The sequence below is a fragment of the Mytilus galloprovincialis genome, chromosome 8 (genome assembly GCF_965363235.1).
Source record: "Mytilus galloprovincialis chromosome 8, xbMytGall1.hap1.1, whole genome shotgun sequence".
Lineage (NCBI taxonomy): Eukaryota > Metazoa > Mollusca > Bivalvia > Mytilida > Mytilidae > Mytilus > Mytilus galloprovincialis.
Genome location: NC_134845.1, coordinates 39,701,760 through 39,727,226, shown reverse-complemented (window position 1 = coordinate 39,727,226; position 25,467 = coordinate 39,701,760). Strand labels below are relative to the sequence as shown.

The 25,467-nt window shown below is 31.6% G+C and overlaps 1 protein-coding gene across 1 annotated transcript in view; it reads right to left on the bottom strand.

Annotated features, from left to right (window-relative positions):
* The window catches only part of LOC143041910 (eukaryotic translation initiation factor 5B-like), a 71,697-nt gene that overhangs the window by 7,652 nt on the left and 38,578 nt on the right, over positions 1-25,467 (bottom strand). The window contains exons 20-25 of the mRNA XM_076214048.1: positions 20,195-20,356; positions 19,669-19,800; positions 18,892-19,023; positions 16,853-16,929; positions 16,268-16,571; positions 4,562-4,723 (exon numbers count right to left, since the gene is read on the bottom strand). Coding sequence (XP_076070163.1) covers positions 4,562-4,723; positions 16,268-16,571; positions 16,853-16,929; positions 18,892-19,023; positions 19,669-19,800; positions 20,195-20,356 — 969 coding nt within the window. The remainder of the gene's footprint in view (positions 1-4,561; positions 4,724-16,267; positions 16,572-16,852; positions 16,930-18,891; positions 19,024-19,668; positions 19,801-20,194; positions 20,357-25,467) is intronic.

The following is a 25,467-nucleotide window of genomic DNA, read 5'->3' as shown; positions in this document are numbered from 1 at the left end:
CTTTAGCGTGACCATCATACTTTAGCGTCCCCATCGCACTTTAGAGTCCTACATATATATCTTCAAGTTTGGTTCTATTAATCACATGCAAGCTTCTCCAGAGTTTTTGAGTTTTTTTTTTTGTGTCTGTGACCTTGACCTTAGAACAAATGACCTCAAAGCTGATAGGGAACTTCTTCTTATTAAATTTTACCATATGTCCTATTAAATATAGAATAATAGGTAGTTTCGTTTTTGATACTGACTATATCATGTAGAATATCTAGACGAGTTAAGATATTCCACATGAAATAGTCAGTATCAAAAACGAAACTAACTACCTATTATTCTGTTTATCGATAATTATGACGTCACACAATGTATTGCCTGATATTTTCAGTGATACAGTACGTTGATACTTAAAAATATAAGGCAGTAAGATCAAAGGGAAAATATAATAATTACCGATAATATGGTTTATATAAGTGGGTCTACAATAGGATACATAGCCTATGTACCATAGGTATGAGTGGAATAGTAAGTTTATTGTCCCTCAGATACAACTATAGCCCTCGGCTGCGCCTCAGGACAATAGTTTCTCCTCAGGAAAAATCAACTTACTATTCCACGAATATCCAGTCGGTAAGTGTTTTATTATATCGAAAAAGACAACAGACAATAAATGGAGGTGATAAATCAACTATCGTAATATTAAAAAGAAGAACCAAACCATAACGTTTACTTCATAGTAGGTTGGTCCCCTCCGTAAAATATCCAGTATGCCTTCGGAATATACAAATATTAAGTATTGTCAAGAATTTCAATAAAGGTTGTGAAACAGACTAACTTCAAAGATATATTCAAATGCTAAGGCTACGTCTTGCACTGGCGTCAACCCTATACTAGATACAATAGGCAAAACATGACGTCGTTACTCCTGCATTATTTTCAAAATCCTCCAATCGCGCTGCATTTAAAATTCCACGAAATATAATGATGCTAGCGGTCAAATAGTTTCACCCAGGTCCAATAGTTGGAAATTTTTAACCGGTCCAGTAGTTCAAAGCTTGTAATTTGCAAAATAGTGAAAATATTGTGTACTTATTTTATATAGAAAATGATAACTGAGGTATAATAAATACATATATGTATATATGACTGGGCTTTTGGCACCTGAAAAGGAATTAAAACTCTATCCTCATTGGACTTTCCAAAAGATCCCTAGCTTAGGGGCATAGCGTGCACCAAAGAAGCCTGCTCATATCCTGACTACTGAGAGGTTAATAAAAAATAAAATATTCAATGAAATATATTTCTTCACAAATCATTTTTATATGACACTGTAAAACCTTATACAACAAGTAAGGTATTCTTCAGACTTCCGCACCGAACCCCAAAAAAATCTAATCAGGTATATAAATAGTTCTTTATTGGCGTTTTTTGTGTTTAATTTCCACATAATTAAATTCGACAGGAGCGTTCATGTGTCGAACATGTAGTAAAGAGGAGTCCATTATCCTACTATATGGTGACAGTTTTCCTGTCATTTCCTCGTATTTTACCTGTACACACAGTAAATCGCCTGGCATGCCATGTCATCAAATTTTCGTTAATAATTAATTAACCACTTGTTTGATTAAGTCTCATTCAAACCTGTCATTCCAAAGGATATGAGCCTGCCTTTAACAAACCATGTGTAATTTTAAAACCTTCAATCACTTGTCAATCTTAGCATTACATAATTTGTATATACCACATGATTTTATTAATTTACTGATTTATGCTAATCTAGACAATATGATTTGACAATATATTAGATGAGTTTCATTAGTCATTGTTTCCTTCAATAGAAATTATTAACAATACTTATATTTACTTCCACATGTAAGACCATTCACTAATTCACATTTAATACTACCTTAACATTTTTGCTTTGCTCAGAAGGAAATCTTTCATGTTTATCATAGTTATCACTTTAAGGGGTAGACCTTGGTTCAGGGAGATAACTCTTTAAATCAGTTATGCGTTTGCAAAAGTCAAGTTTCGTCAATGAATTTTAAGCATTTACCTGAAACAGATTGGAAATAATCTATGTATCCAAGAACCTTAGAACATATTTATGAAAATGGCTGACACAAACGTACTGATGATTTTAAGAGTTACTTCCCTTAACCTAGGTCTACCTCCTTAAAAGACTTATTAACCCTTTCCTCCATAATGACACTTTTTGACGCCACCCCCTTTCCTCCATAATGACGCCTTTTGACGCCTGTGTAGTACCTCATTTGAAACGCTCTGACAAAAAATGTCTGCAGCAGACTTAAAAAAAAATGTATCCAATATGAAAAGGGCATTCATAAGAATATCTGACTTGAATTTCACTGATGAAATATTCGTTTTCACAATGCATTAAGACTTAAAACCTGATGATTTTTTTATTATTGAAAAAATCCTATGCAAATCAAGCATGTGAGAAAAAAAAATCCATGGAGGAAAGGGTTAAGTTGGAAAGAAACAGAATTAGATTAAATCAATTCAAAATGAAATGGTGATGATTTTACTGCAAACTGTGTAAACAGTCAGTGTCCTCCATGAAATGTGTGTTCCACATCAAGGGTCTTTTGGTAGTATGGTGGCCTCATGTGTACTAGGCCAAGGGCTTGAACACTAGAAGGCAGAAACTAAGGACTTAATCAGTATTTGCTGCTTTTCTGCTATGATTGGGTCTTCCAAATGGAACCCTGATATAGTATTCTGTTATAGGAAGAAATGAAGTGTTGGGTACCTTGTGACAGTTGGCAGCACTATCCAGTAAATTATAATAGGAGAAACTGATCAGCAACCAATAAGAATGTGTCAATAGTACATGGTTGACCTACTCAGACTATCATTTTCTATGAACCCTGAAATTGGTGTAAAAACTCTAATTTGCCATTAAAATTAGAAAGATTATATATCAGAAGGGAACACATGTACCTAGTTTCAGTTTATTGGACTTAAAACTTTAACCTGAAGTGGGACAGACAAATGGTCAAACCGAAAAACATAATGACCCTAGGTGGGGCATAACAATGGAATTGGATTATTTCTAAATACTTATCAATCTGAATGCAAACTGTGTACTTCTTATGACAAGTCTGAAGTGTTAAGAGTAAGATTAAAGATTAGTTGGTTGGAGTTGGACAATAATGTGTCTGCATAGGAACCTTCTATACCACACCAAGGTCACAGTACATAAAACACATTAAGGAATATTTCACAAAAGAAACTCTCTACAACATCAATGTCACAGAACAGAAGATAATTTGGTTTTCAAAACAGATCCCTGTTGTACTATTCTGCTATCAGCAGGAATATAATGTTGCCTGGGTTTTGGATGACAATTGACAGCACTATCCAGTTTAGAGGGGACACATGTAGTAAACTGATGTTATCTAGGTCAGCAACCAACAAGAATGTGTCCATAGTACATGGTTGACCTACTCAGACTATCATTTTCTATGAATCCTGAAATTTGGGTAAAAACTCTAATTTGCCATTAAAATTAGAAAGATTATATCAATAGCAAACACATGTACCTAGTTTCAGTTTATTGGACTTAAAACTTTAACCTGAAGTGGGACAGATGGACGGATGAACAGACGGATGTTCAGTGTCACAGAACAGAAGATAACTCGGTTTTGAAAATACAATCCTGTTATACTATTCTGTTATCAGAGGGAATAAAATGTTTCCTGGGTACCGGATGACAATCGACAGCACTATCTAGTTTATAGGGGATACATGTAGTAAACTGATGTTATCAAGATCAGCAACCAAAAATTTATTCCATGGTAAATTTATTTTTCGTGATCAATATTTAATGATTGGTCAGTATCTGTTCTCTTAAGGGAGCCCAAATATTTATTCAAATATTTAGGACATATAGAAACAATGTTAGTGTGTAAATGATCCTGTCAATCCTCTCCCCTAACAAGAACATTACTAACAAGGTCTACTTAAATTCTTTTGTACTGTTTCTACATGTTTTACATTTACAAACATGCAATAAGAATGTAGTCTACATTCATAATAAATTCTTATACATCAGGGGTCTTTAAACATTCATTTTGATGAAATGATTTTTTTTATATTATTAATTAGTCTGATATAAAATTTAAGAGATGTGCCATGATTGCCAATGACACAATTACCTAATTGAGACCCAAGGACAATGATGTAAACAGTTATAGGTCAATGTACATTTCTGCTGATCAGCCATATAGTAAGCTGTATACTAGACCAAAACATGACAAAATAGACCATTTTTTGAGAACCTTGAATTTAATGTCTGTGTGTATTACAAGAGAACAAATAATGAGTGAGGAACAAGCTTTGCAGAAACACAGTTCATACTGGTATTACTTTTTTAAGAAATATTGAACTTCAGAAAGTTTTTACAAGTAATATTGTTATTTCTTAAAAGAGTCAAGAAGATTAAATATCCTGGTGAATTAAAAAACCTTAACTTGCAGCAGATTTAAAGTCAACATTACATAATCTTTATAGAAAAGTAAGCATATACTTTTACCAGTAGACCTACCTTACTATATAACAGATCTGTGTGGTCAAAATGTCGCCCAAACATTTTAGGCGAGTCACCAGAGACAGCTTCTATCTTTATACACACTTCCATTCCTTTTCTGGCAATATCCACAGGTTTGTTGTTATTTTCTATACTGGATATGTTACCAATAGCGAGAAACTAATAATAAATTAAAATATTTCAGTCAGGATAAAACAAAACTTAACAATAATTTCATTTTGTTTTATAACACTGTAATCTCAGCATTACAGTTAAATACAATTCACATTGAACACAACAGCTTTTGAACTATAAAACTAGAGGCTCCAAAGAGCCTGTGTGGCTCAAGTGATTAGAAAAGCTCACTTGGCCCTTTAGGTGAGCTAAAAATGAGACAACCTTCCACCAGAGTTCAAAGGACATGGATGTTAGTAACTACAGGTCCCCAAAAGGCGATTTCAGCAACAAGCAATACCCATGCTGTATATGGTAAGCTATAATAGGTCAAGACATGAACAAATGTGAAAAACTTAAACCAACAAAAACAACAGGCTGAATTATGAAAAAAACAACAAAGAAGAACAAATAAGACATACAGAAACCAACTACAACCACTGAATTATAGGGTTCTGACTTAGGATAGGCACATCAAGGCAAATTGTATACAGAAACCAACTACAACCACTGAATTATAGGGTTCTGACTTAGGATAGGCGCATCAAGGATGTCATTGGTCCCATTCCTCAATACAGTATCTGTGGTCATTGTCTGTTCAATTTATTGTTAGTTGTCCCATAATATACGCATGTCAGCAACATTTAAATATACTACTAACAATATTCATATGCAGCTGATATAATCCTAAAACATTAAATTCTTTACACCTTGACTAATTTTGTGGCCTGAGATAAATGTCTTGCAGTGTTTCATGCAACTAATGATGACTATTTTATTCTACAAGCCCAATTATCTGAAAGAAAACAAAATTGTTCCTTCTTTTTTATACCCTTCCAAATCCAACCTTTCCTTATCAAAGTAGAACAGACTAAAAACGTTTGTGGTTTGGAGATTAAGAAACAAGGTTTATAGTATCTTTTATAATAAGCATTACATTTACAGACAAATCCCTGATAATTTCCCTCCAAACTGTACTCAAATGACCACCTACTCAGAATAGCACCATCATCATCATCATCACATCGTAAAAACATTGTATGATCTATGGATTATGTCTTAGACTAAGTACAATCAGAGTAATGATGTCATTTCAGTAATTAGTCAAGGGCAATTAGTACATAAGATTTCATGCATTGGTATACCACAGCTATGCCTTTATCAGTAGAAGTTTGGCCGCAGGAATGAAAGATTTGATGGTAAATCTATCAAGACATTTTCAAATAATAAATATAAAGGTTTGTTGTACACTGACAAATGGTGCTGAACATGTCTCAAAAATAGGGGTTCCCCAAATTACTGTGGTTAGCAATATACTTGGAAAACCTTGACAGTCAGAACTCAGACTTATCTATTAGTCTATCCCTGTCTTGACTTTCGAAAGTATGTTAATTGTGAAACAATGAATTTAGCAAATTTTTCATCATAAAAGCAAAAGAATGTAAATTTCAAAAACACTGCCTTTTCAGTGGCAATATCTTTAAATATGCCCAACTTTTCAACATATTACAGGGCAGACATGTCTTAATCATCAACATTTTAAGACCTCAAGAGTTAAAAAACACTCCTTTAATCCTGTTGATCAATTTTATTTATATCAAATTTTGCTTTTCTGCTTCAGTTTCTGAGATTTAAGCCAAAAACAAGTTATACCAATAACGTTCTGTTTTACCTATGGTGGCTATGTTTTCATACAAAATGAATAAAATGAGGATCATTTGTAGAGGACATGCCATAGCTTTTTACTGCCAAAGCATATGACTTTACTTTTTAATCTAATAAGTTAGGTTTATTAAAGCCTATAACTAATTTCAAGTGATGGCATAAGCATACATGGTCTATAAGGGTAAGGTGAGCTAAAAATGCAACATACAGAGACATGAAACCTGACTTGGTGCATGTACATAAATGCCCATCACAGTTAGGAAGATGGGTACTAGGTTAACCCTGCTTTTATTATCTAGATCAGTTGAAGGAACTATCAAGTACACATAGCTCAGATCATGACAAACTTTCTATTGTTGTGAAAGGAATCAAACACACCCCATACTTCATAATACATATAGACAATTTATAATGACACTAACTGAATGAAATTCCTTTTAACTTAGAAAATCAGGACATGCCTTGCTTCTTTCTTATATCATTTACATATTATTGTGACAATAATTCAACATGTGCAGACAGTGCATCTGCAATATTTGCCATGGAATGATGGAAGAAGTCTTTACTATTCCAACACAATTATGATGCTCACTACTCTAAAGCACATTTTTTCAAAGTTGAAGAAACTTGAAAGGTACACATAGCTAGCTGATCATGACAAACTTTCTCCTAATGTGAAAGGAATTAAACACACCCCATCCTTCACAATACATATAGACAATTTATCAGACACTAACTGAATAAAACTCCTTTTAACCTGGAATTTGGCTGGAAAATCAAGACATGCCTTACTTCTTACTAAGATAACTTGCATATTGTTTTGACACAGTGCGTCTGCCATATTTACCATGGAAGAAGTCTTTATTATTCCAATTAGTATTACTATGTAAATTTTATTTAATGGATTGTAACATAAATATGATGCTGAATTGTACTTATATTCAAAGATACCAGTTTTCAAGTACAACTTTAAGACCCAACACAATGACAATGTATTTTCATTTACCTTGTATTTGTCAGTAACAACAAATTCAATCAAATTATTTGTCCATAAACCATCATGCCCTGCTTTCACTATGACATTTCAAACAGTTCACTTCATAATGAACATGTGTACTAAGTTACTAACCTACCTTAAATCAAGTTTAACTGAAAAGGGAAGGCAAACTAACAGAAAGATACAAAGACCTAAAAACCTAAGTCCCTCTTTTATTGTAGGAAGACTCTTTGAGGGGTCCGTAGGTGGCCTGTTGCAAGGCAAAATTTCTGTCCCTATCCAATAAACCCTCATTTTCCAGTGGCAGTCCAAATTTCCCCGACCATCATCCCAGATGGCCTCAGAGTATTGTGACAAGACCTACCTATTGTATTTATTGTGAACTTGTTCTCGTCCTGAATATGCATGAAATATTTGCCACTGGATGTTACGCAACCAACAATCAATCAATATTGTAGGAAGGTCATTAAAACATATCAAACAGATTTATCCATGCGAGACAAAAGATATAGTTTTCAGACTTATGTCAGTCTCTCAATAACATTAGTCAAACAAGACAACCACATTTTGTTTTAAGTAAGGAATACCAGACTATCTGACTGGAGTTACTTGACCTTTACTTATTTGCTTGGTTCAATAATTGCCAAGATCATGGACTTACATTAGTTTCTCATCTTCATTTTTATCTTTTCACATGTTCTTTAGCTAATATTTCATTATAAATCTTCTGACATACATAGGACGGCAATAATGCATGTACTAATTGGACTGCTTAATTTTTTTGTGCAAGTACTTATTTTTTGGTAAAGTTTACACACAAAATTATTGAAAAATTTAATTGAATACAAAAATTTGTCTTTTGTCACTAAAATTAGTATCCAACCAATCCTGAATCCTCAGTATCCAGTGCTTTAAAACTTCTCTTCAATAAATAAACCTTATTATTACAATGTAACTGACAAAGTCATGAAAGTTGTGACTTGTCAATGGTACCTAATTGAGAACCTTACTCAAGGACTTGTATTGAAGTGCTTGTATGACACGAGGTTTTTGTAACTTGATCGAGAGACATTTCCTATCAATTATACTATTGGACACTAGGTCTGTAGAACAGGAAGTTTTATTGTGATGTAATATCAAGTAACACAGAATTTTGTCATCGACAGTTCCGTAACTGCAGATGTAAGAAATTCCCACAGTAATTAGTAGGATGTACTTTTGCGAATGAAGAATATTTACATAGAAGATACTGTAGTTTTCTTGAAACTTGTACTTGTATGTACTTTTGTAAAATCTTAAATCTGTGGTCAGTGTATTATTTCTTTTGCACAAAAGTACCGTGGGTAAGTCCCTCTAATCTCAAGGTAAACAAAAATACAACTCTGTACTTTTAATCAAATTAGCTATGCACATCTGTATATTTTGCACTGTGTATCATAGGTCTTTGATAATTTATGCTAAATCTATTAACATCTTTTATATATATATATATACTTTGAAAGCCCAGGTGGTCGTGTGGTCTAGCGGGACGGCTACAGTGCAGGCGATTTGGTGTCACAATATCTCAGTAGCACGGGTTTGAATCCAGGCGAGGGAAGAACAAAAAATTTGCGAAAGCAAATTTACAGATCTAACATTGTTGGGTTGATGTTTAGATGAGTTGTATATACTTTGAAATATATATGGTTGAAGACCTTATGTTGCCTTTTGCATGTACTCTGGTTATTCTTAAGGTTGGGTTGCTGTTTCATGGATCTTTATCCTTCATTTCCATTTATTCATTTCAACATTATATATATATTTATTTTGAGATTGAGCATTGAATTGTCTATTTATGTTCTTGTCCTGTTCCAATGGGATTTGATTTCAAATTTTTTTACAGCCACACCTTTCTTGTAACATTTCAGTATAAACTGAAGCAGACATTTAAGTAAATGCCAATGAGACAGCAACCCAACTACATAGAAAACCTTAAAATATTTAGAGGTCAACTTAGGTAGTTTAGAGGTTGCGGCCTTACACGAAATACCAAAACTACAACACTGTAAATGACAATGAGACAATAATCCAAAGACAATACAAAACCTTCAAGAATTTAGAGGTCAACATACCTAGTTTAGTGGTCTTAAACTTCCAAATTACCAATACTAAAATAATGTCATTCATGAGTGTATATAGTTTATGAGGGTAATAAGGGTATTGATGGTGCAATATTACATAATAAGAAACTTCTTTTAGATAGAGACACATTCATAACAGCTTTTGACCTTCACATTTTGATTAGTGTCTGATGTTTTTTTGTTTGGATACATAATACACAATGCATCAAAACACAATGAATGCTATAAATCTGTCAATCAAATGGTATATAGAATCACTTGCAGGAATAAAAGACATTTGTATTGAGATTGGCACTTCCACAACAGAAGGGTAAGGGGTACTTTACCATCATACAAGTAGGTAATAACTTGTGGTATTGTACAGAATACATTTGTCAGTAGAATGCTTCAGTCATTTTACATAATACTGCGGTACTCGTAAGTCTTAATGAAGTGATATACTATTATTATAGTAACCAATTTCTATCTGTAATAAGTACTTTTCACTCTAAGTTCTTTGTTACTTGGACGCCATGTACTTTAATTATCATGTGGCTGTCCTATTCAGTAACTCTTCTATTGTAAAACCCCTCCCCTACTCTTTAAAAGTAAAGTACTCCTTAAATTACCATAAAATATCTTTCATGTGTCAATGTCATAACATGAATGCAATAATTATTACCATATCTTACTATAGTAACCACTTGTATAATAAAATTGTCATTGCATCATGCATTTCATTCAATTAAAAACGAAAATAAAAATAATCCCCTTTCCCCAACAAACTGCACGTAGGCAAAGCAACTATTTAGGAATATGCAACATAACTCAAAAAATGTTTTCTTATTTCTGCATGTTGATGAAACAAATAGTTTCTCTCTGTTTAAGTGGGAAATTTATTTTATACAACGGGGAGGGGGAAAACATGTCTCCCCCACAAAAGATGAATAATCATTGCCACTTTTTTCTGGTTTCTTTTCAAACAAAAAATACAGCAGACTTTTGTTCTTGACATAAATTTTCCAGAGCCAAAATAATAGAATGAAGACTATAAGTTGTTATATCTTACTATGGCTGGCATGTGGAGTATGTGAACTAAAATGCATGACATATGTCTATCCTATAATTAATGACTGAAACTGTTTCCAAATCTTCCAAGGACAGAAAAAGAGAGAAGAAATTCTCATATTTTCAGCAATTTATTAGATAAAGAAATGCATGGAAATCTTGATACAATGCCTAAGTCTGATTTCTTGTTTTAATTGAGCCTATCAATACCTTATATCAGTGCCAAACACACTATTAACCAGTCATAGTAGGAAGTCGGTGTTTACCTCTTAGGATGCATCTGTTTATTATTTTTACACAAGATAATGCTGCAAGTGCAGAAATATCCTCATTTATCAAAGAACACTGACTATCTCCTCCTAAAACTCGGGCAATAGGGAAATACATGCTGGTTCATTTGTTTTACATAATATATGATCAGTGTAAAATGTGTTTCTACTGGCATACAATGACTACTGTATCAGACATGTGTAAAATATTTTTGAAGGTTTATACAAGAGAGCGATTATTCATAAAGTACCAGCGATGTTCAATAATTTAATTTTTGAAGAATACACCAACTAGAACAAAATGGCAGTTCCAATTACTAGAAACATCAGAATTTAATAACAGCCAAAAACATACATTTGGTCAAGTGATAAATGTTAACCTAAAATACAGTTGAAAAAAGGGCAATATTTTTTTTGGTTCCTATTTTATATGATCTTATATACATACATGACATAAATTGAATATGTTTTCTATGCATTGAAAAATATGAATCTAATTTTCTGGATTGTTTAACTTAAATGGATATGCTTTCTATAAAAAAATAAATTTCAACCATACATCATCAAATCATATCAGCACACGATTTTTTTTCTGGGTACCATCTTGGAGTAAAAACTTGTCAATAAAATGTAAAAGTAAAAGATCTGTACTGAGAAACTGAATCATTGATGAAATTTTCAGGATATCAAGTTTAGTTTACTGCTAAATTGGTACATGTGTACTTAAGTTTGTGATTTTTCTCCACATAGATCTTGCCTCTTTCAAAGTAATTATAAATTTGAAGTAGGAAATTAAATATGAATTAACTGATCTAAACTTAGCCTTCAAGTTATTTACAAATTAGTTTCAAATACCTCAAAATTCAAATTCTAAAAAAAAACCAAAACAGTACATAGATGTCAAATACAAAGTCTTCAAAGCAGAGAAATGTGAATTCTGTGATCAGTGAAAATTGACATGTGAGAATGTAATCAAGGCAATTGATCATTAATTCTAAGATAACACCGTGTTCCAAATACACATTACATATCATTACATTAACCTGACAAATATTAATGTCCTAAAAACTGGGAAAACAAATTTTTGATAAAAAAGATGAATTAAAAATTTTGAGGAATTATTAATTCGGATCATAATCTAATCATTTATTACTTTCTGATGATAAAAAAAATACTGATATGTGAATACAAAAAAAACTTTGATGGATGAGTTTAATTATTTCCAGCTACTGTATTTTTTCAAAGAACGAAGATTTTCTCCCCTTAGTTTGTAAGATGGAATGTGCCAATTGTACTGATGCAGTTTGGCACAGAACTCAGCTGTTTGACGTCAGAACCTATGAAGTGTAACAGCTGCTGATTGAAGCCATTACACAAGTATTTTAGGCAGGGCTACTTGGGTTCATTTTGGTACTGACGCTCAACAATCATTCATAAAAAAGAAAACAAGAAACAAGTAAATTACGAAAATGAATTTGAAGTAAAACCTAACATTTCAAACATTGTGGTAGACACATCCAATTATTCCTGTAAGAATAATCTTGATACTCATATTAGCAATAGTGTTGATACTTTTCCTATATGCTTGTACGGGTTTCTCTGCAGTCCATCTATACCAGTGAATGTATGTCTATAAATCTCATAAAAAATGTAATTTTTAGTTGCAAACATGTATTTTAATAGAAGAGTATTAATTTGAATAGTTCCTTTCTACATAAAGATAAATTCAAACAGGTTTCACTGGAGTAAACAAAAACAATCTTTAATATTATTTTGAAATTAGGACAAAAGCAAAGTAAACATATACTTCTTTAGAGAGCAGACTTTGAACACAGAAGTCCAAGGTTCAATTCCCAGAGGTTATAATGTCAAAATGTCATTTTTTAATTTTAGTAAGAATCATGTTCTGTTATATTTGGTGCCTAACATGGGGCTTTAAACTACAAAAATCCATGGTTGGGAGTAGGATGATTGTTAGATTTAAGATAGTTACACCTTATAAAAGCATGATCAGGTTTTGAAATGATAACCCAAGAATGCACACACTGAAATATCATGCATGCTTTACTTATCATGATTGATTTTATGTTGTAAGTCTTGAAGAAAAAGGTTTTACTTAAATAACATTATCAATGAACCATGTCAATGAGGTCAAGGCTAGATGAGAGACTTGTTCACTTTACAATCATTCCATATACATATATATTCCGTTGACCTGTTGCTTATAGTATCTGATCTGCAAGTTCTAACTGACCTTATCACATTACCTTAACCTTACTCACTGATTCATAAGATTGAGGTTAGGTGAACCTAGACGGATGGACAAATAGACCTTGCAGGGACCCCATATACTCAATATTTTTATCCTTTTACTTATGAAAATCCCATTATGAATACTAATAAAAAATGAAATAAATGGAATTTACCATTAGGTTAACTTTACTGTAGGATATCTGTTAAAATTTCAATGGTTTAATGAGTTGTACAGGGCAGAATAAGATATCAATTTGAGGATATGCAAACACCTTGTGTCCTTCAAACCCTGTACATTATATACCTTAACTTTATCACTAGCTAGTGTATGAATACATGGTGTACATGTTTATATTTTGCAGTATCAGAATAACCCAATTCATTCAAAAAACCTAAAGCATGCACAGACAACCAATTGTTCACACAGACAAGTTTTCATCCTCTATCTCAAGCAGATAAGAGAATATACATGCAAATGTGCCAAGTTTTAATATACCAATATTTCCATGTACAAGATTTGCTTGATAAGACAGCAATTAAAAATATGGGTTTAATTATACAAAAGAACCCTCCCCATTCTAATGAATCAGAAACGAATTCATTCACCAATCAAAGGCTGTTGATCCTGTCATTAATGTACATATATCTATACAAAAAACTATCGCTTCATCATAAGAGGATGTGCCAATCCTATCTTGGCTGTTTTCCTCATCAATAAATGCAATTAATTACCCAAAATGCCTCACTTTAGATGCACCGGAGGTCAACCATCAGCGCTACTGATTGAGCGATAGACAATTTTGCAGAATGAAGATTTAATGTGGATTATATTTTGTGTGAAAACATCAAAGAACTTCCGTTGGAATGGTTTTTCCACCTGTGACAAATTATCTTGTCTGCAATAAACTAAAATGGCTGCCACCTGTGTTCATCTTCATCTGATGATAAATCATTACCAACATCATCACAATTTATGAAAGTGTTTTCACATTTTTGTTTTTTCATGTCAGTACTTATAACTTTACTTATAAATAAGGAAGCTGATATCTTATATAACTTGTCCCTTTCTTAAAATCTTGAAAAATAATTATTTTGGTACAACCAAAAAATAATTGTGCATTAGATCTGAAGATACCCACCATGCAAACCTCCATTTAAAAAAAAGGTTAATCAATATCATGGCATAAACAATTGATAATATTGCATTAGATCTGAACTAACTCCCACCAATTATTACATTCTCAACCGAATAATTATTCCAAACAAAATTGGAAGTTTTTTAGTTATTTTTTTATAACTTTATTGTTGTTTAAAATTTTTGAAAAACTTCAGAAATTTTCCTGAAATCTTTTGGAAGAAATAAACGATATCAAGGCTATCATTGCAAATAATATAGCATGTCTTCATTTTAAAAGATGTTGGGTAGAGATTTTTTTTCTGAAATCTTCCTTCAACAACAAAAGAAACAACTATATAAACCAGAAAAAACTTTTAGAAGGCAACATATGGTCTTCAACAACAAGAGACAAATGTCCATACTATTATATCATATAGTTTCTCGCTAAAATGAAGACCCATTGGCGGCCTTCGGCTGTTGTCTGCTCTATGGTTGGGTTGTTGTCGCTTTGACACATTCCCCATTTCCTTTCTCAATTTTACATACCTATAAAAAGTTTGCAAAATAAAATCTGGCATAGAAGGTGCTTAGAGTTATACAAATCTTTGTCTGTTTTGTTTTTTTCATTAACTTACTATGGAAACTCATTCAGATTTTTACGACTTTTTCCATATTAAAACATGTAGGACATATTCTGATTTTCTTATATTCTCAATATCATGAATAAACAACATTTTGCTGAATTTGTACTTTTTCAACTTGTAAAATTTGAAAATGGCACAATAACAATGATAGATTCATCTATCTTATCCTTTACATATGTAAAACATGTCAAAGTGCATTCAGAATCTATTATACATTTTTTGCAAATTTCTTTGACCTTCTGCCGATTTCTATTATTTTCTTTTGCTAAATCCGACTGACATCACTATTTTGTTAGAAACTCTATATTGTTTTGTTTGCTTCATTTCCATCTGTTATTTTCTATTTTTAGTAACAAAAATTGCAAACTTTTTTTGACAGCCATCCTTGACCAAGTTCAATGACTGACATTAAACGAGTTATTGTAGATTCAGCATAAACCACCTATACCATTTTGCCAGAAGTACAGGAAATCTTCAAAACTTAAAAAGTTGATAATTATGCAAACACCCTTGACCAAATTTCTAATAATAATCATTTGTATATACATTATTGTTTATCTATCTCTGTTATAATGATCACCTGTTTGACTAGATGGATCCAAGTATAGATCAGTAAGATAACTTGTTTACAAAACATCCCCCATTATTTGTAAAATGTAAACATAATCATTCTGATTCCATCGACTGTCAAAAAGACAATTCTAGGATTGGATTGAGTAGAAACCTATTTGAAAGAACTACTCTTCAAAGAAAGGCTTGATTTGCAGACTACATTTGACTTTTTCATACTCTTATCTTGAAATTCAAAAAACAAACGCTATTGTAGTATTGTATTATTTTACTATTCATGGACCCAGGAATCTTTTAAAAGCTATGGTGTAAAGGTTCTTCTAAATCAATATGGTTTAGCTTTTAATGTTATGTTTTATGAACTATTGATGGCTTTTGTGTCGTTTTCAGTTATTTTGCTGAAATCATAGTCAGTTTTTTTTCTAATATCCCTTTATTATCTTACGCCTCTCTTTTCATATTACATATGAACAATTTACAGTGAATTATCCTTTTTAAAACTCATGACAGATCTTTATTGTCCAAATATGACATATATGTACACCTTTCAAATAATTTACACAGCTCATACTAAATTGGTCACTTTTACTATATATGGTTCATATCCAGTTAATTAAGTGATAATTGCATGTGCTAATTCAGCTATGATTAAACAGCTGTAAAAATGTCACAACTCATATCTTTTTGTACTGAAAATCATATCATGCATTTAAGCAAAAGTCATTTAAATGTTTCCCATCAGTAACATTTGTGAAAAGTATAATAATTATAATAAACTTTTTTCCATCTATTTTAATGGTCTAAACTCATATTTTCTTTTTTTCAAACATCCAGCAATCTATAGGTTATTAACATTACAACAACTCACCTGTTGTGATGGTACACAGATCGGTGTTCCTACTTTAACGAATCCACTTTCCACACTAACACCACACACAATGGGGTCACGAGAATTAAATATACAGTTGGGTAACACACGTAACTTGCAGGGGAATACTGCTATGTGTTTGAATTCTTCTTGTCTTTTCTTTTTAAGTTCATCACGATAGGCAATGAATTTGTCAAATAAATGATATATTATGTCCGCAGTGAAAATTGTCACATTTAAACTGTCTGCTAAATCTTGTGCTTCACGCTCCACTTTCACATCAAAGGCCAGAATTACAGCATATCTACAAAAGGAATGCTCATATATGTATATATAAATTTCAACATTATCCCTGAACATATAGGAGACACTTTGCACTTTTTGGAGAGTAAGTTAGTTTCTAGATATTTTCATATTTAAGTATATATTTGGGTAAATATAAAGAATTCTATACATGGAATCAACAATTGATTATAGGTATACTGAATTGCTCAAGGCTTGCTACTACAATTTTTTGTCATAGAATGTTTTGTAAGATGAAGGCCTGTTTCTTATAACCATTTTTTATATGAAATTCATACTTACTGACTGTCATGTTCTAACATTACAGATGCTTTCATTATATCCTTTTTATGTACAGGTCCTATATTAATTCCAGCATACTGAAACATTTCAATATCATGTATCATTAAAATAACATTATATTTCTTGGTTTTTTTTTTTACTGACAAACAATGATACAATTGAATACTGTGGATTCATTTAATTTCGTGGGTATCAATTTTCGTGGATTGCTAAAAACTTGCATATTCGTGGATAATTGATTTCGTGGTTTTGCCATTCTATATATACAAAACCTACTGAAAATACGATATTCGTTAAACATTTGAATTCGTGGTTCACCTGTACCCACGAAACCAACGAATAATAATGAATCCACAGTATACAAAAGTTTCAAGTAACATTCTATTCTAGTTATATATACTTTCCATAAAATAGTTATATAACTTAACCCTTTTGATGCCATAATTAATAGATCTATCAGTGTTAATAAAGCTAAATAAGGCAATGCATTTGGGCCAATTTCAACAATACTTTCAGATTTTTTTCTCTCTTGCTGTTTTCTATTATCAATAAATTGAGTAGACAAGTATTAAGTCATCTTTTACAAGAAATAAATTCACACATATTCAGTGTGAAAATACTTTTAAAAAAAAAAAAAAATTTTGAATCTCAACTTTAGCCCTATTCTAATTGTCAAGATTTTAAAATATTTCAAATTATGTTAGGCCAATTAAAATCAATTGATAGATTTTCTTCCCCGCCCGCCCCGATTTTTTATTTTGATTTCCGGATTTTGTTCATTTCCGTTACCGAAAACCGTCAATAATTTCGTTTCATTTGAACTTCCTGTTTCAAATTTCGGTTTTCATATCTCTTGTCATTTTGTGTTTCAAGTACTTTAAAACGACAAATTCTGCTGCTCAATGATGACAATATCATCTACTGAGATTCAGAATAGAGATAAATTACCAGAAGGGCATAAAATATTCGGGTTACAAGTAATACACTGTGTCCAAGAAAGCAAATTGCGGTATGTCACAAATTGGAAATTTCTGTCAGTAGAAAACCATGGATTTTTTTAATAATACATTGACTTAGTGTCAGCAAATTTGGGCTGTGAATGATTTCCAAAGCGCAAGAATCGTGGAACAACATGGTAGAAAAAATATTACTGGATTATAGAAATTGACAAAAGCACGAACTTGTTAAATCTATGATCGTATATTGCTGGAGTTCAAAAAGTCGGCAAACATACACATTGTGTTATAGAAAGCCCTTAGATTTACCCATGGCTATTGTTTTTGTTTAAAAACACAAAATACTCTTAAAAGAGTCATTAAACAACTTCATGTATTACAATGTAGTAATCATATATATGCTTCAGTCTTGCATAACTTGAGAATCTTAAAAGCGCCAACCCTACTATTCCCAAGACTGTTTGAGATCTCATTTCTCGTGTTGCATACCTTTGAATTTGCATAATTTTTGGGGACTCAAACCATCGCTAAGAAAGCAAAATAAATTTAGAGTTGGTAGTCTAACTGAACATAGAATTTCTCCATGATTTTACTGTTTACTGAAAATAAGTTTCTAAAGTAGCAATTGCATGAAGAACAGTCGTTGCCAATCAGAGATATTTATTTAAGAATTGGAAAAACTATGTACGATTCTTTATACATGTTTACATATGTACATAATATAAGCTAATTATAACACTTGCATATATATGAAGTTCACATCACAAGAAGGTTTCATATTAAATAAAATTTTAAAAATAATATCCTCCCACCCGCCCCATTTTTTTCAAAACTTTGGATGAAAATCTACTAATTAATTTTAGTTGGCCTAAAGTGGTCCTACACAATTCAGATATTTCCAACAGACTGTCTATAAACTTGACAAAACAAAGCATACTTCAAGACACATGATAACAAGTACAAGCAGGTGCTTTAAAATATATGGGACACATTTCTTCTCATGTGTGAAATTTATTGTACCCAAATCTGTTAATATTTTATTTATATACTCTATAAATGTCAGTTCTTATTTAAATGACTTACAGGAATTTTAGAAGTTCTAAGGAACTCCAGTAAAGCTTCCATAGACCCTAGAGTTGAAGCCTGGACAAATACCCCTCGTTCTGCCAGTCTAATTGATCCTAAAACTTCTTTCAGAGCAACTGATAATTCTTCCTGTAAAAAAAAATGAAGATAAAGATGAATCAAATAAAGGTCGCTTTATGACAAGTAGAAAATATTACACTCAAATTCCAGTCAAGAATATGATAATAAGATATGAATATATTCTGCTTTGTACCCAATTGTCATATTAAGTCACATTTTCAACATTGAGCCAAAATTGACCGACAAACTTTTGCTACAAAATTCCAGATAATTTTTTCTTATGTTTTCAGTTATGATACAAAACTTATAATTAGGGGAAGAACAACACCACTAATTACACTGTTCTTTCTATTTATTTAAGGTTCAGGCTAGAGGAAGGGTTCCCATCATTTTCTTTCTTTTTTCTCTATTCTTTTGTGCATTATTCTCTATTCTTTATATTTTAGCGCCCCATTTTCACTTTTCTTTTTAGGGAACAATTATTCTTTTTTCTGTAAACCCAATCCAGACTCATAAAGGAAACCAATTTGTATCATTTAATTCAAGGACATCACTTCTATATTTACGCTTAACTACATGTTGAATTCTTCTTACATTTATGCTATGCTTTTTATACCTAATTTACGTCCTTAGTATTTTTTATAATATTGTAAACGTGCTTTCCCCGATAACTAGTCCTCTCTCTATCCAAACCGTTCCAAGACACTACTATACCTTATAATATTCTATTTCATCGTCTCTATTAGATGAATAGACCGGTAATCCAGCCAAGGCATGGTCTAAGTCCTTGGCGATGATTTTAACACCCTGGGCAGCCTTCACTTCTTTGTGGTGTTCCCATTGAGACTACAACAATAAAACATCACTATAACTAGGAATACTAAATCAAGACAATTTCTTTTTTCATTACAGCTTTCTTAAGTAATTCTTTTGTTTGAAAGTAAAGAATACTGTGGATTCATATTTTTGTGTTTATCAATTTTTATTGGATTCAGGAATAATCTTTGGGGTTTTTTTTGTTTGTTTTTTTTTTTTGTTGTTTTTAACTGTGGATAATTTAATTTGTTGTTTTGCCAAGTGAAACACTGCATACAAGCCTATAGAAAACTTTATTGGACATTTAATTATGTGGTTCATCTTTAGCCATGAAATCCACAAAAACTGGTATTTTTCAATCTGCTCTTATTCTAATGCTGCTGATTTTACAGTATAATGTGAAGGTCAATTAACACATATTTACCTTAACTCGTAACTCTTTCATAGGTTGTGGCATGAGAAGTCCCCTGATTTGAGTAACGATAGGACCCTCAGTGCCAGGTACAATAACTGTATCACCTTCTTTCAGTTTACCATTCACCAATATCACATCTACAGTAGTTCCTAAACCAGGCAAGGCTTTTACCTGAAATATTGAAAAACAATCTTTTGTAATACTGGGTACATGAAGGCCATTTATACCATAAGCCAGGAACATTTACTCTAATGCCAGGTCTTTTTCATGTTTTGTGTGGACCATTAATGTATGGTATGCCAATTTTATATCATAATGACCTAATGGTTGCTGTCTTTTGTTGATGTGGTTCATAAGTGTTTTTCTTGTTTTTCATATAGACCATTGGTTTCCAGTTTAAGTGGTTTAACACTGGTAATGTTTGAAGCCCTTTACAGTTTGCTGTTCTGTGTGAGCCAAGGCTCTGTGTTGAAGGCTGTACTTTGACCTATATTTCTTTTACAAATTGTGACTTGGATGGAGAGTTGTCTCATTGGCACTCATACCACATCTTACATCTTAAAGAGCTACAATTCTGCAGCTAGATATACCTATGAAATATTTCAATTTGCCATTAGAATTTAAATCACAATCTATATATGTATAGCATTAGAGAAATTGACATACTAATCTTGATCAATGAACTATATTGAATGATGTCAGATATGTACATCTCAAAATGCTTATATAGAAACAAAAAAGTTGACCTATTTATTACTCATGTTAAGACAGATGCGTACAACATACATTGATTTGTAAGACTAAGTATATATGTCCTTTGACTTATAGTATCCTAGAAGCTGACCTATGTCTTAATAAGTAAATGAACCATCAAAATGAGGTCAAGTACGACTGGAAATAAATGTTAGATAGAAAGTTCAGCATACGAAGTGGTTTAAATGCAAGAAATTGATTATCTAGCTTCCTCTACTTAACTTAATACAAATAATAGATGTTCCTGTCATATCAAGACTAATACATTTGTATCAAACAGGTGTTTTAACCCAAGTCATTTTCGCCAATACTTTTTTTCACGTTAAACCCTTACCAGCCCATTTCACGACAATTTAATTTTGTAACTTTTAAATTTGCTTTAGATAGCTTAATTATAAAAGATTCAAGTATTACACATTCGCAACAATCTATTTTGGCGTTATTAGAAATTTTTCTAATAGCGAAAGTCGTGAAAACAGGTCACTGGTGAAAATAAATTGGGTTTACAGTGGTGATCATTAATGTGCCATTGTCTGTGGAATGAAAATTGGCAGTTTATAGGAAACTTAGCAGCATTTTACCTGTTCAGTATTTCTAGTAAAGTTTGGATACATGGAGAGCTAGAGCTTGTATGTTGAACTACATATCCAGAACCAGAATATTTGATGTGGTAAAAAAAATTCCAGCTTAGCCTTAGAACAACACAGAGTCTTTCTTTCAATATGATAGTTTAAGTATATTCATTTCACACAATCATAATATCCCGACTAAAATCAGTCATTGCTCTTAAACATAAGCATATATGTAGTTAATTCCAAGTCTTTTGTTTCACAGCCAAGGATAAAACCTTTGACCTTCAACATTCCAGATTAGTAGACTAACACAAAACAACAGTGGTGGCTGGCATAAAAAGTACTAAGTTTGTAATTTATTAGCATTAAAATGCAACAGTCACCTAACTTCAGTACATTAAAAACATTTTATTACATTTTTTCATAAAACTAACTGTGGATTAAATTGTAAAGTTTTCTTGATGCCAAGGACAAGTCAGAAATAGAGCAAATAAGAATACATGTACGTACATGACCTGATCTGTAACAAATTGTATAAAAGCATACCATAGTAAATATCAATAAAATTATTTTCACTTCTTTGAAATCGCATCAATTCATCAAACAAAATTCCATAACATTAGGGAAATGAAAGATGCTCATTAATTGTGTACTCAACAACATAGAAATTCTTTGTAACATCTTGTCAGTTAGAATCAAATATCATTAAAAATGACATAAATATATCACAAAAAAAATCTTTTCAAGGCTCATCATTGAAATTATGCAAGGTTCAAGCTGTGAATAAAAAACATCTGGTTATATCTGAGGATATTTTTTATGTATATCATTTTAAAAATTCTGAAATTTTATATCAGAATTTTTTTTTTTATGTTTCAAACAAATTAACCTTTTAAAATATTTGAAGAATTTTCTTTTGACAGAAGAAAAAAAGTGACCTGGAAAACAACTGAGGTCGTTGGTGTAAATCAGAATTCAACAAATAAAAAAAAAATAATTATGCAATTACTTCAACTTCAAATCCACAGAAAATCTTTGTTTTGTGAATTTTTCCTACAAATTCCGCACATTCTTTGATTTTTTAAAAATAATATCCATTATGTAATTTTCTGCAGTAATAGTTGAAGTGGAAAATGATTAATTATTTTTTTTAACTGTACATTGTACAAATCAGGAAAAGGTTGCACAGGAAATGTGAAGTTGCTTACATATTACAACTCATTATTATGGAGCTCCAGACCAAACATAAGATTTCAATATTATAGAAACCAAATAAAGCTTGAAGTAAATTTTCCTTGCACATTGAGTGTTGTAAAATTTCAAACTATCAGCAAACAGGAAGTGGCAACACAGCTGATATAAAGAAATTGCTTACTTACTACAACTCAACATAACCAAGCTACAGACCAACTATAAAATTGTTCCCTTCTATAGAATTTAAAAATCTTGACAAAACCTGCTACCCCAGGTCTTAGGGACTGGCAGACAGGCAGATGGATGGACAGAGTGAAGTATTTTAATACTGGACCTGCTTCACTGTTGGTGTCACAGGTAAACACAAAAGAGGGTCTAGATGACAGAATAACACAATTGAAAATTTATTTCCTTCCAATTTTATTAGCTTTTTAGGTATCATTCCTTTGTATTTTAAACCTTGTTGCAACCACTTAAATAATTTTCAGGTTATCGATTTCTTTTCACAATTTTAACTTCATAAGAAACCCTGATCCTCCATTAAAAAAACATTGAAAATATCTCAACTTCAATCTCCCCTCCTTGATAATGACTGAAGATTTTCAGCCTTGAATTTAATAAAATTTACAAAAGATATAACTACGCAGATCGAAATAGATGAGCAGTTCTTAATATGTGATAACCAATGAATTTCTTTCAAATGGCCTTACTCTGAAAATTTCCACTCTAGTCACATGACTTTTATGTCAATACTCTAGACTCCAGAGGGAATATCCCTATTCTGTGGTTTACAGAATATTTGTTATAAATGTTATCATAACCATTTATATAATAGTGGTTTGCTATGTAAATTGATTCAATGAAAAACTCCTACAGAGATCTAAATCTAGATCAGATTGAGTTCATCAGGTCGGATGCTACTAACCTTAATTATTGGATTTCATTTCCGGTGGAGGTTTATATAACAGTAAAGTCTGTATTGTATAAAGACTACCTGTACTTTGGAACAACTGATTATAAAAGATCATTTATAAAACCTATGTGCAGAAATAAGATAATTAACATAATTAAAGACAACTTCTGTCTCCAGGACAGATTTAACTCATAATCCCTGGATGTTAAGCAACCAACAATCAATCACTAAAAAAACTACTTCAATTTTTACAATTTTTGCTTACGATAACTTTTTAAAAATTAGCATCTTTTGATTGTTACTTATCTGACATGCTAAAGAACCTTCACTAAACAATAGATTCAGTACTAGTGCTAATATGATTTAATATGTACTTTCTTAAATTTTCTATTGAAAAATTAAGAAATCAATAAGTATCCACCTCCATCAGACATTGTTGACCTTCTATGATTTTGGGTATTCTGTTTCTGGTTTTCCTGTCATCGTATGGCTTCATAATTTATACATTCATGACTTTTATTTTTTGGGTTTTGAGAGTTTCTTGTGAAGATATATATATATTTATATATCCAGAAAATTATTTCAGGTCTAACAAATTTTTAAAGTATAAGTTCCAATGGTTGATAAATCTGGATGTGCATCTCAAGCTCGAACTCAGGATTTGCAGTTTCATAAATGCCTTTCAACTTTCAATGCAATTTTGTTTGCCAATTCAACCAGGAGAAATTCCATTATATAATATTTAATTTATTAACTTATTTTATAAAGGATATGATAATTTATACTCTTAGTAAGTGCATAAATTTTCGCAAAGTGCAGAACAATTTTCTGTCAATTTTTGAACGGAATGTCATCAAACCTTCTACATAAATAGAAAGATTGGGTAAGGCCATAAATAAAACTTAGAAGAGAATGTGAAGTATTTAATTGAATGTTGGACCATTCAAATATAAGTGGATCATCCACCAGTTGACCTACTTAGGATGTTTAATTTACCAAATTTTAAATCCCCCTTCAATGACACTTCAAGGCAGACTTCCTAAACTTATTATCCGCGGACTTGGTTATTGATTTAATATTCGGAAACATATGGAGGGAAAGAGCAAACATAACAAATGTTATACAACAAAATACCACATTATCACAATGTAAGATTATTTCCTTCCCTAAAGGGAAATCTCAAAACTATTCGCCAATGACCGATTTCTTCACTCTTTCTTTGATAGAATGCAAATAATTGTGTAATTGATGATAAAATATCCGTCCAATGATCTATGTACTTTACTTTCCCTGTCAACATCTGGTTTTATCTTATAAATCTTCCACCCACTGAATTCTCTTTAATGTCTTGATTTAGAAAATTATGGCAAAATCGATTCCTGACTTTACCATATATCTTCTATTTTTTGTCATGTTTTATTCTCCAATTTTTTTTATATTTGTTTTTACCAAACCTAAATTTTCAAAGAATGTATAAATGTGGTAATATGTATCCATCTTTTTTATATAGAAATAAGTCCTTAAAGTGCAACCAGATTACACATATGATATAAATTATTCTTCTCATAAATTATTTGTTAGAAAATGGTCTGCTACATTTAGAAATTTAAGCTATAAATCCTTTATTTTAAAATTTATGACTTATCACCAGACTATCAAAAGTACAAATTAAACAAAATCTAGATAAATATGCAATATGTACTTCTAGACAAATTTCCTCTGAGGAAATGATACCACCATCCCCTCTGAATACATCTCAAGATACATGATCTGTTACAACCATTTTGTTGTATTAGGACTTGACTGTCCTTGAAGTATATATTTTTAGGGAAAACACCTTTTTTATGACT